The following is a 12,897-nucleotide window of genomic DNA, read 5'->3' as shown; positions in this document are numbered from 1 at the left end:
CAAGACATTGAAAGGCATGATCATGGGGCTCCCTGAAAAACTCAAAAGGAGATGGGATGTCCTCTTGCCATGTCTGCTTTTCGCCTACAGAGAGGTGCCTCAGAAGGGAGTAGGGTTTTCCCCCTTTGAACTTCTGTTTGGCCATCCTGTCAGGGGACCACTAGCTCTTGTAAAAGAAGGCTGGGAGAAACCTCTTCATGTGCCTAAACAAGATATAGTGGACTATGTACTAGGCCTACGTTCAAGGATGGCAGAGTACATGGAAAAGGCAAGCAAAAACCTTGAGGCCAGCCAACAACTCCAGAAGATGTGGTATGACCAAAAGGCTGCTATGGTTGAGTTTCAGCCAGGGCAGAAAGTCTGGGTTCTGGAGCCTGTGGCTCCCAGGGCACTTAAGGACAGATGGAGTGGCCCTTACCCAGTGCTAGAGAGAAAAGAGTCAGGTCACCTACCTGGTAGACCTAGGCACTAGCAGGATCCCCAAAGAGGGTGATCCATGTGAACCGCCTCAAACTCTTTCATGACAGGGCAGATGTGAATCTGTTAATGGTAACAGATGAGGACCAGGAAGCTGAGAGTGAACCTCTCCCTGATCTCCTCTTCACAGACCCTAAAGATGGCTCAGTTGATGGAGTGATCTATTCAGACACCCTCTCTGGCCAACAGCAATCTGACTGTAGGAAGGTCTTACAACAGTTTGCTGAGCTCTTTTCCCTAGCCCCTGGTCAGACACACCTGTGTACCCATGATGTGGACACAGGAGACATCATGCCTGCCAAAAACAACATTTTCAGACAGTCTGACCAAGTTAAGGAAAGCATCAAAGTGGAAGTCCATGAGATGGCTGGAATTGGGAGTCATTGAGCACTCTGTCCCCTAACCTCACACCAAAGATGGAAAGAGAGAGATGAGGTTTTGTGTGGACTACAGAGGACTTAATTCTGTCACCAAGACAGATGCCCATCCCATTCCAAGGGCAGATGAATTAATTGACAAACTAGGTGCTGCCAGCTTCTTAGGTACCTTTGACTTGACAGCAGGGTACTGGCAAATCAAAATGGCACCAGGAGCAAAAGAAAATACAGCATTCTCCACACCTGATGGGCACTATCAGTTTACTGTTACGCCCTTTGGTTTAAAGAATGCCTCTGCCACCTTCCAAAGGTTGGTGAATCAAGTCCTTGCTGGCTTTGAGTCCTTTAGTGCAGCTTATCTTGACGATATTGCTGTCTTTAGCTCCAGCTGGCAGGATCACCTGGTCCACCTGAAGAAGGTTTTGAAGGCCCTGCAAGCAGCAGGCCTCTCTATCAAGGCATCCAAATGTCAGATAGGGCAGGGAACTGTGGTTTACTTGGGACACCTTGTAGGTGGACGCCAAGTTCAGCCACTCCAGCCCAAGATCCAGACTATTCTGGACTGGGCAGCTCCAAAAACCCAGCCACAAGTCAGGGCATTCCTTGGCTTGACTGGGTACTACAGGAGGTTTGTGAAGGGATATGGATCCATAGTGACACCCCTCACAGAACTTACCTCCAAGAAAATGCCCAAAAAGGTAAACTGGACTGTAGAATGCCAACAGGCCTTTGACACCCTGAAACAAGCTATGTGCACAGCACCAGTTCTAAAAGCTCAAGATTACTCCAAGCAGTTCATTGTGCAGACTGATGCCTCTGAACATGGGATAGGGGCATTTTTGTCCCAAACAAATGATGATGGCCTTGACCAGCCTGTTGCTTTCATAAGCAGGAGGTTACTCCCCAGGGAGCAGCGTTGGAGTGCCATTGAGAGGGAGGCCTTTGCTGTGGTTTGTTCCCTAAAGAAGCTGAGACCATACCTCTTTGGTACTCACTTTGTGGTTTAAATTGACCACAGACCTCACAGATGGCTGATGCAAATGAAAGGTGAAAATCCAAAACTGTTGAGGTGGTCCATCTCCCTACAGGGAATGGACTTTATAGTGGAACACAGACCTGGGACTGCCCATGCCAATGCAGGTGGCCTTTCCAGGTTCTTCCACTTAGAAAATGAAGACTCTCTTGGGAAAGGTTAGTCTCATCCTTTTTCGTTGGGGGGGTGGGGGGGTTGTGTAAGGAAATGCCTCCTTGGCATGGTTACCCCCTGACTTTTTGCCTTTGCTGATGCCAAGTTATGGTTTGAAAGTGTGCTGAGGCCTGCTAACCAGGCCCCAGCACCAGTGTTCTTTCCCTAACCTGTACCTTTGTTTCCACAATTGGCACACCCTGGCATCCAGGTAAGTCCCTTGTAACTGGTACCCCTGGTACCAAGGGCCCTGATGCCAGGGAAGGTCTCTAAGGGCTGCAGCATGTCTTTATGCCACCCTAGGGACCCCTCACCCAGCAAAGACACACTGCTTGCCAGCTTGTGTGTGCTGGTGGGGAGAAAATGACTAAGTCGACATGTCACTCCCCTCAGGGTGCCATGCCAACCTCACACTGCCTATGGCATAGGTAAGTCACCCCTCTAGCAGGCCTTACAGCCCTAAGGCAGGGATGCACTATACCATAGGTGAGGGCATAGGTGCATGAGCACTATGCCCCTACAGTGTCTAAGCAAAACCTTATTCATTGTAAGCGCAGGGTAGCCATAAGAGTATATGGTCTGGTAGTCTGTCATACATGAACTCCACAGCACCATAATGGCTACACTAAAAACTGGGAAGTTTGGTATCAAACTTCTCAGCACAATAAATGCACACTGATGCCAGTGTACATTTTATTGTGAAATACACCCCAGAGGGCATCATAGAGATGCCCCCTGAAAACATGCCCGACTTCTAGTGTGGGCTGACTAGTTTTACCAGCCTGCCACACCAGACATGTTGCTGGCCACGTGGGGAGAGTGCCTTTGTCACTCTGTGGCTAGTAACAAAGCCTGTAATGGGTGGAGGTGCGTCTCACCTCCCCCTGCAGGAACTGTAACACCTGGCGGTGAGCCTCAAAGGCTCACCCCCTTTGTTACAGTGCCCCAGGGCACTCCAGCTAGTGGAGATGCCCGCCCCCTCCGGCCATAGCCCCCCTTTTGGCGGCAAGGCCGGAGTAGATAATGAGAAAAACAAAGAGGAGTCACTGGCCAGTCAGGACAGCCCCTAAGGTGTCCTGAGCTGAGGTGACTCTGACTTTCAGAAATCCTCCATCTTGAAGATGGAGGATTCCCCCAATAGGATTAGGGATGTGTGTCCCTCCCCTCAGGGAGGAGGCACAAAGAGGGTGTAGCCACCCTCCGGGCTAGTAGCCATTGGCTACTATCCCCCAGACCTAAACACACCCCTAAATTGAGTATTTAGGGGCTCCCAGAACCTAGCAAGATATATTCCTGCAACCTAAGACGAAGAAGGACTGCTGACCTGAAAGCCCTGCAGAGAAGACGGAGACACCAACTGCTTTGGCCCCAGCTGTACCGGCCTGTCTCCCCACTTCAAGAAAAACTGTAACAGTTATGCGTTCCACAGGCTCCAGCGACCTCTGAAGCCTCAGAGGACTACCCTGCATTTAAGCGGCTCTGCTCCAAAGAATAAACATCTTTGCAACAAAGAAGCAACTTTTAAAGACGACACGTTTCCCACCGGAAGTGTGAGACTTTGCACTCTGCACCCGACGCCCCCGGCTCAACCTGCGGAGAAACGACACTACAGGGAGGACTCCCCGGCAACTGCAACCCTGTGAGTAGCCAGAGTTGACCCCCCTGAGCCCCCCCCAGCGACGCTTGCAGAGGGAATTCAGAGGCTCCCCCTGATCGCGACTGCCTGCTTCTAAGAATCCGATGCCTGGTAAAGACACTGCACCCGCAGCCCCCAGGACCTGAAGGATCCGACCTCCTGTGCAGAAGCGACCCCCAGGTGGTCCTCTCCCTTGCCCAGGTGGTGGCTACCCCGAGGAGCCCCCACCTCCCCCCCCTTGCCTGCCTGCTTCGCTGAAGAGACCCCTGGGTCTCCCATTGAACTCCATTGCAAACCCGATGCCTGTTTGCACTCCTCCCCCGGCCGCCCCGTGCCGCTGAGGGTGTACTTTTTGTGCTGACTTGTGTCCCCCCTGGTGCCCTACAAAACCCCCTTGGTCTGCCCTCCGAAGACGCGGGTACCTACCTCCTGGCAGACTGGAACCGGGGCACCCCCTTCTCCGTTGAAGCCTATGTGTTTTGGGCACCACTTTGACCTCTGCACCTGACCGGCCCTGAGCTGCTGGTGTGGTAACTTTGGGGTTGCCCTGAACCCCCAACGGTGGGCTACCTTGGACCCAACTTTGAACCCTGTAGGTGGTTTACGTACCTGCAAAACTAACAAACACTTACCTCCCCCAGGAACTGTTGAAAATTGCACTGTCTAGTTTTAAAATAGCTTATTGCCATTTTTGCGAAAACTGTACATGCAATTTTGCTAATTCAAAGTTCCTAAAGTACCGAAGTGAAATACCTTACATTTGAAGTATTACTTGTAAATCGTGAACCTGTGGTTCTTAAAATAAACTAAGAAAATATATTTTTCTATTCAAAAACCTATTGGCCTGGAATTGTCTGAGTGTGTGTTCCTCATTTATTGCTTGTGTGTGTACAACAAATGTCTAACACTACCCTCTGATAAGCCTACTGCTCGACCACACTACCATAAAATAGAGCCTTAGAATTATCTCTTTTTGCCACTGTCTTACCTCTAAGGGGAACCCTTGGACTCTGTGCATGCTATTTCTTACTTTGAAATAGTACATACAGAGCCAACTTCCTACAACCATGTGCTCCCTTTTGGCCTTACTAGCGCCCCTCTGGTGTACACCAAGGTTGCAGGACATCTGTGGGGATCAGGGGTGCCAGTCTTTCCCCTATCGTGACAGCTGGCTGTTGAAGGCCGGCATGCCCCAGACGGTTGTCTCACACCTCCAGACTATGGTGAACCTCTTGCATTTGCTGAGGTTCACTATAAACCTGGCTCCCTCTCAGAAGCTCCCTTTCATCAGAGCTGTTCTGGAAATGGTGCCATTTCAGGCTTATCCTCCAGAGTGGGAAGTCCAGGATATTCAGGCTGTGATCCGATGTTTCAGCCTGTATCCTGGATTTCTGAGGCTGCTGGGTCTCATGGCCTAATGCATCCTGCTTGTGACTCATGCCAGATGGCATATGCGGGCTCTACAGTGGAACCTGACGTTCCAGTGGGCGCAACATGAGGGAAATCTCTCTGACATGGTCCTGATCTCGGAGGGAGCTGCAAAAGTCCTGCAGTGGTGGCTAATGAACCACCATTGGGTCAGAGACAGACTCCTCAAACCGGATCTCACAGTGATGATAGATGCATCACTCCTGAGGTGGGGCAGTCATCTGGGAGGGGAGTAGATCAGAGGACTCTGGTCTCTGTTGGAATCTGATTCCACATCAGTTTGCTGGAGCTCTGAGCGATCTGGCTAGCTTTGAAAACATTTCTTCCCTCTCTCAAAAGGAAGGTAGTGCAGGTGTTCATTGACAACTCCACTGCCATGTGGTACTGCAACAAGCAGGGCAGGGTGGGGTGTGAGTCCTTTGTCAAGAGGCCCTGCGCCTCTGGACTTGGCTAGAACAGCAGGGCATAACCCTGGTGGTTCAACACCTGGCAGGTGCTCTGAATGCCAGGGTGGACAAACTCAGCCATCGATGCGTGGCCGATCACCAGTGGCATCTCCACCCAGAGGTGACACAAGGCCTCTTTCACCAGTGGGTAGACCCTTGATTAGATATGTTTGTCCCCAAAGAGAATGTGCGGTGTCAACAGTTTCGCACGTTGGAATTTCCAAGGCAGCTATTGCTCGAAGATGCTTTTTGTCTCAAGTGGGGTTCAGGCTTCCTGTATGCCTTTCCGCCCATACCACTCTTGTCCAGAGTTCTCAAGAACGATTGGGCACAAGACATCCTTGTGGCTCTGGACTGGACTGAGAGATCCTGGTTTCCCGAGCTTTTGAACATGATCATCGATCCTCCGATCAGGCTGCCTCTTCTGGAAGATATTCTGTCGTAGGAGCAGGGGAGGGTCCACCACCCGTACTGTCAACTCTCCGCCATCTACCGTGGAGATTGAGTGGTGACAGTTGACAGCTTTCGATATTCCTTCTGAAGTCTGTAATGTTATGGCAACCAGACATCCCTGCACCAAGATGGTGTATACCTAATGATGGCAAAATTCTAAATTATTGTAGTCTTTCGACCCTCTCTCTGCCTCTCTCTCTGATATTCTTCTCTTCATTCTTACTTTTGCCAGCAGGGCTCTGCTCTGGTTACTCTTAAAGGTTACCTTTCTGCTTTGTCTCCCTTCCTGCGGTTGCCTGACCAACCCTCTTTAAATACCTATTTTAAATATATTCCTCGACAGGCTTGTACATATGTTTCCCCCTTTACCCTTCACTATGCCTCATTGGGACCTCTATTTGGTTCTCACCTTCATAATGTGTACTCCTTTTAAACCTCTACATTACTGTTCCCTGGGTACAGCCTTTCTAATGTCAGTAACATCGGCCTGGAGGGTGAGTGAGCTGTAGGCTTTACCATCCAAGCCTCCATTCATGTCTGTTCTTCCAGACAAGCTGGTGTTTCGCACTAGGGCCTCTTTCCTCCTTAAAGTGTTGACTTCATGCCATGTGGGCCAGGCAGTCACCCAGCCCACCTTTTACACTTCTCCATATCCCTCTGAGGAGGAGCAACTCCACTGTCTGGACCCAAAAAGAGCGTTGATCTACCTTGACTTCACAAGAGAGTTTCTGGTGAACAATCAACCCTTTGTAGGGTATGTTGGAGCAGAGAAAAGTCTAAAAGTACGGAAGTGAACCATTTCGCACTGGGACGTTCTCTGTATAAAGATCTGCTATGCTTTGATTAAAAATCAGCCTTCTGAGTGTGTGAGACTTTATTCCACCAGAGGAAGAGCTGTGACCAGTGAGTTAGCATGTGGAGTCCCAGTCCTGGACATCTGCCTGGCAGCAGCATTGACCACTCCTGCACATGTTTACCAGACACTAGTGCCTGGACAGTCAGGTCCACTGGACGGCCATTTCACCCGTTCAGACATGCAGTACTTTGTAGTTTAGTAAATTTTTCCTCATCCCCCTGCCGGGACAGTATTGCTTGGGTATCTGTTCAAAGGTAAGGAATCTGCTGCTAAATTTATCAGATGAACTACTTAACTTTGGTAATACCTTATCAGGTAGAGACAATATCTAACCGCAGATTAATTACTGACCCACTGAATCCTCCCCTCTGTGGACAGATATCTAGGGTTAGGGATGATCCCTTTCAGGGCCCTAGTTTAGACACACCAATGTCAGTTTACCTCATGACTCCACGCTCCTGGTTTGGAAAGCCGTGAAAAGTAACTGATGTCAGCGCGCTGAGGTGGTGCATTTATAGGTTATGCGATATCACTTCCGGAGCAGATGACTCTGCGTGGAACCAAACAAAGTCACCTACTGGAGTACAGGGGTACTGCTCACGAAAAATCTTCTGGATCAAGTCAGATGCCTGGGAAATTCAAAGGTAAGGAATCTGTGGCTAGATACTGTCTCTACCAGATAATGTGTTACTGAGGGTAAGTTACTTGTTCTTTAGGTAAATTGTAACACTTTGCCTGAATTGTCACAATCTTCTCATGAGTCAAGAGTAAGCAGAGTAAGATGGAGATATGATCTAGGTGCTAAGCTGCCAACTTGGAAACATCTTGCAATACCGAACTGAACAATGGAAGGAAATCGTCTGAATCCGCGGAGATCACCTAAAGCACCTGTATATATGTAGTTGTGTTATTTAAATCCATGTTTAATGTACATGATATGGTATTATATCCTATCACAACCCACCATAATGCACATTGCTCTGTTGCTTCCCAGCAGGGTTTACATTCTGTAAGTACCAATACACTTACAGATGAACGCATAAGAACTACTAGAGTAAGTCACTGTCATGAGTAGCTTGATTGAGATTTACTGCCGACTTCAACCGATTTCCCCGCAGTTCTTGTGGAGAGCATTCAATTAGTTCAAAACTAAAGGGTTAATATTGTAACATGCATATAGAGTACCAGCTCTTTAATATCACTCTAAAGACAGGCAATTTGGTTTAACAGTAAAAATATGTTTCTAAATATTTTTTAATTATATTTTTCCTCTTTACAATATTGTATCATTTTTAATCCTCAACTTTCCACCTCTAAACTGTTTGTAGGAAAGTACCCTCTTTTTGGCATGGTTATGCCCACTTTTTGCCTGCTGTCAGTGTGTTTTGACTGTGTTCATTGGGATCCTGCTAACCAGGACCCCAGTGACTGTGCTCTCTCCCTCTAGATTTGGTTACTTGCGACTTCACACACCCCACATTTGGCATACTGATGTCCCTCTGTAAGTCCCTAGATTATGGTACCCAGGTACCCAGGGCATTGGGGCACCAGGGGTTCCCCATGGGCTGCAGCATGCATTATGCCACCCATGGGAACCCATTTAAAATGTGTTTGCAGACCTGCCATTGCAGCCTGTGTGAAAAGGTGCATGCACCCTTTCACTACAGGTCACTGCACCTGATCACTGTAGGTCACCTCTGTCAGGCCCTCCTATGCCAGAGGGCAGGGTGCAGGTACCTGTGTGTGATGGTACCCCTTCATGAGCAGAGGTGCCCCCATGAACTCCTGCTCCATTTTCCTGGACTTCGTGAGTGCGGGTCACTACCTATGTCAGCTACATAATGGTAACTCCGAACCCATGCATGTTTGATGTCAAACGTGTCAGAAACATCCCCCAATACTGTTGCCAGTATTGGCTTTATGATTCCATGCGCTCTGTGGAAGCCTTAGATGGCCCCCCAGCTTTGCTCCTACCAGTTTGCACGGTTTTACCAGGCAGCCCGCGCTGCTGCCATCCTACAGAAGGGTTTCTGCCCTCCTGCTGCTTGAATAGCTCAAGCCCAGGGCGGCAGAACAAAGGATTTCCTTTGGGAGAGGGAGGCAACACCCTCTCCCTTTGGAAAAAGGAGTTACAGAGCTCGGGAGGGGTAGCCTCCCTAAGCCACTGGTATGCTTTGAAGGGCATATTTAGTGCCCTACTTGCATAAACCAGTCTGCACCGGTTCAGGGACCTCCAGTCCCTGCTCTGGCGCGAAACTGGAAAGGGGATTAACCACTTCCCTGTACATCACCACCCCAGAGGTGTTTCCCAGAGCTCCTCCAGGTTACCACTTGATTCTGCCATCTTAAATCCAAGGTGGGCACCTGGAGGCTCCTTGGAACATCTGAGTGGCCAGGTCATGCAGGTGACGTCACAGCCCCCTCGTGATAGGTGGTCACCCTACTATGTGACCAGTCCCCCTATTAGGGCTACTTAGGTTCTCCCTCTTGGGTGGGTCATCAGATTTGATGTGCAAAATTGCAGCAGGACTCCTGCATCATTTACTTCGACTTCTGGCCACTGGAACTGCAACAGGGCTTCAAAGGAACCTACAATCTACAGCTCCAGCGACGAAGACGCTCTGCAACATTGTTTCTCTGGCTCCTTCCAGTAACTGCAACATTTCTCCAGCTGTGCATCCTCTGAGTGTGGCAAGTCCTTCATTCTGCACCAAGAAGCAAGAAGGAAATTTCCCTTGGAGTGAAGGAGTCACTCCCCTGCATCCGGAGGCACCAACTGCAACGACGACCGGTTGCTTGGGTCCTCTCTCCTGCAACTCTGCGTAGATTCTGCACCACAGGTGGTGGTCGCGAGTGGTCCCCTCTACCAGCTGTCCAACTCTGGAGGTGGTGAATCCTTGCCTCTCCTTGCAGGATGGTACTCCTGTGCACCTCGAACCTTGCAGCTACCAAAGCTTGTTGGCTCTTCTTCCAATGGATCTTCAGGCTCCATGTAGCCCCAGCCTCCAGCACTCTTCCCTGCAGTGCGTGTTCTCCTGCCTGCTGCTCAAGCAACGTGGGACTCCTTTCCAGGTGTGCTGAGTGTGCCTCACTGTGACTCGTGTGCCTGCTATCTGTGAGTTGCATGTGGGGGCTGCATCCACGACTTCTTGCTCTCCTGACTGCTGTGGGTCGCCTGGGACTCCCCTCGTTAGGTTGAGTCCCCTTGGACCTTCTAGGTCCACAGCAGTGCTGCAACTCCTCTTCTGCGACTCTGGCCTTTGCTAAGGCTTGTTGGTGATTTTACCACATCACTGGTGGGCTGTAACTCTCCTTCCGATGTGGGACATCCACTGCATCACTCCTGGAACTCTTCCTCTGCTCCTGTGTTGCATAGCCGACTCCTGGTCTTTCTTCACCTTCGACCTGGTCCTGCATCTCCAGGATGGTGGGTAGTGGCTCCTGCCCCAACTAGACACTCCAACTGGAACTGGACTTGGTCCCCTTCATTTGCTGGTCCTCTTCTGTCTGGATCCATTTTCTGTTTCTTGCAGTCTTGCTTAGGCCTTGCACAGCCCTTTTACTAATTTTCTCTGTGGGTTTGGGAAAACCAGGTACTTACGTCTTCTCTCCTGGTCGGTGGGGGGCACTCTGGTACTCACCTTTTGAGGTTCCTATTTCCTTCATCTCCCCTCTACAGATTCCACTTACCTGGGTGTTGGGTCCATCATTTGCATTCCATTTTTTTTTAGTATATGGTTTGGGCTCCCCCTAGGGTCACTATTGTTATTGCACTGTTTTCTATTACTTTCTATGCTCATTCCTGACAACTAAGGTGTATATAATAGTGTGTTTAATCACCTGCTAGTAGATTACAGCCAATATATAATATTTTAGTTTTTGTGTCACTAAAATAAAGTACCTTTATTTTATTTTTTTAACACTGTGTAGCTCTTTAATGAGTGTAAGTGGTGTGTGACTAAGTGGAATTGCATAAGCTTTGTGTGTTTCCTAGAAACGTCTTGGTGGCTCATCCACACCTACCTCTAGAGAAAGTGGCTTCCTAGACACTGACTATACCTCACTAATAGGGTATACCTTGACCTGATATAAGGTGATGACACCATATGTGCTCACCACACACCAGCTTCCTACACTGTTCCTTGTAAATTATGGTCTCTGTGAGTTATTTGTATAATAAAATGCTCACTAAGCAAATGAGGAGGCCTGTTGTTCAAAAACAATTAATAAACTAAGAGAAAAAATAATTGTCAGGGCATGGATAACATTTTCTTAAATTGAACAAGACTTGAGCTGTTGTGTCTTAGTGCCACTGTTTACTTAGTTGCCTCTATTTTTGAGGCCCTGACTAAAATCGATTGTGGCCTGGATGTTGGGGAGACTCATCAGACTTATCTTTCTAGGAAGTTTGACCCTAGGATCCCTGACCCAAACCGTGAGTAAATGGAGGGTTTGTTAATAATTCCTATCCATACAGTGTGTTGCTGTGTTTTAAAGTGATTGATTGTTTGAATTACAGCTTCAAAAGTGATATAAGACTGTAAGTTCATTGGTGTAACATAAAGAGTTTGTAGTTTTAATAAACTGAAACTTCTTAGACTTGTTTTTTATCTTTTCCTTTTCCATCATGCAGCAGAAAGTGGGGATAAAGAAGTGATATCACACATCAGTCAGCATGGGGGTAAATGGCCCTACTGGTTTAAAAAAATGGGTAAGTCAATTTTGATGTATTTTACCATATTGTAATTTGTTTTATTATTGAGAATATTTTTCATAAGTATTAATATTTTCAGAAAACCTTCAAAAGATTGGGAGCTACACACTAAAACTTCAAGTGGTTTTGAATGAAAGCAATGCTGACACTTATGCTGGAAGATCCCTGCCGTCTAAAATGTTTGCTTTTAAGATTGTGGGTAAGAAAACATTTTTTAACTATGCTAAATGAGTATATTAATGTTTTCAAACATTTTTATTGCTGGTATTTGAACCATTAAAAAAGCTTTAAGGATAAAACAAATATTGCAATGATCATATACTAACAGAAAACCTAAGCACACCCATTTACTTGGAAAAATAAATTAAACCTGATTAAACGTTATCCTTGGTGAATAAGTGTAAAACGCCTTGTACAGCAAGAATAAAACCACCTTTAAATAAATTATATCAATCTATTTAATTGTGTACACTTAATAGCTAATCAATGTAGGAGGCCTATCATGCATGTCATAAAAGTAACATCACTTGACCAAGCCATGCTCTCAATCCTGTCTTGATCTATTTGCTGATAGGAAAGATAAAGATAACTGCAAGAGTGGTGTTATATTTACACAACTGTGGTTCCTCACTCCAGTTATAGCTGGTTGTTCATTTAAACTGGCTACAACAACCAACATTTCCTTCCTATAACCAACATACAAGTGGCATTACCTCAGGAACTAGTCATTGATTTTTGTTTGGCAGTTCAATACTTACCTTTCAATTTTACAAACTTAATTTCTAATCTAAGCATCCCATGAAGTGAAGTCACCTTGTAATTCCTTTAGGGGAGTACAAATTTAAAGGACATCATCAGGAAAAAACATTGTTAGTTTAAGGAAGCCATTGATCCTAGGGGCGTTTTATCATACATTTACTCGATGTACTATCATATCATTGGTAAACAAACATTTGATAGACAGAGCCAGCATGTAGCCCCACCTGACTCCCTGGCTAATAATAAATGCTGTCTCTGCTTTCTGTTCCATATCTCACATGACCACATGGGTCTTCGTGCAATAAAACAAAAAACAGAGGCAACACACAGTCAGTTCTTTGTGCAACTGATCATATCTAAAATAGAATTCTCTCAACCATGTCAAAGGCTTATTTGAGACTGATAAAAGATTTATCCCTACCGTAACTTAGTAAATTTCACAATAATTCTGAATTTACACTCTGCATAATTAATGATTCTGCGATTGATCCACCATATGCTGTTGCATTTGGGATTGCCATGAAACATGGACCTTAGTTCCTTTTCTTGCTCAGTACAGAACATT

The 12,897-nt window shown here is 47.1% G+C and overlaps 1 protein-coding gene across 3 annotated transcripts in view; it reads left to right on the top strand.

Annotated features, from left to right (window-relative positions):
* The window catches only part of SMCHD1 (structural maintenance of chromosomes flexible hinge domain containing 1), a 2,128,336-nt gene that overhangs the window by 805,982 nt on the left and 1,309,457 nt on the right, over nt 1-12,897 (top strand). For all 3 annotated transcript variants that reach the window (XM_069219969.1, XM_069219967.1, XM_069219968.1), the window contains exons 18-19: nt 11,493-11,570; nt 11,653-11,772. In XM_069219969.1, coding sequence (XP_069076070.1) covers nt 11,493-11,570; nt 11,653-11,772 — 198 coding nt within the window. The remainder of the gene's footprint in view (nt 1-11,492; nt 11,571-11,652; nt 11,773-12,897) is intronic.

This window comes from Pleurodeles waltl, chromosome 2_2 (assembly GCF_031143425.1).
Source record: "Pleurodeles waltl isolate 20211129_DDA chromosome 2_2, aPleWal1.hap1.20221129, whole genome shotgun sequence".
Classification (NCBI taxonomy): domain Eukaryota; kingdom Metazoa; phylum Chordata; class Amphibia; order Caudata; family Salamandridae; genus Pleurodeles; species Pleurodeles waltl.
Note: the sequence above shows the minus strand (reverse complement) of the source record. Positions and strands in the feature narration are given on the sequence as shown.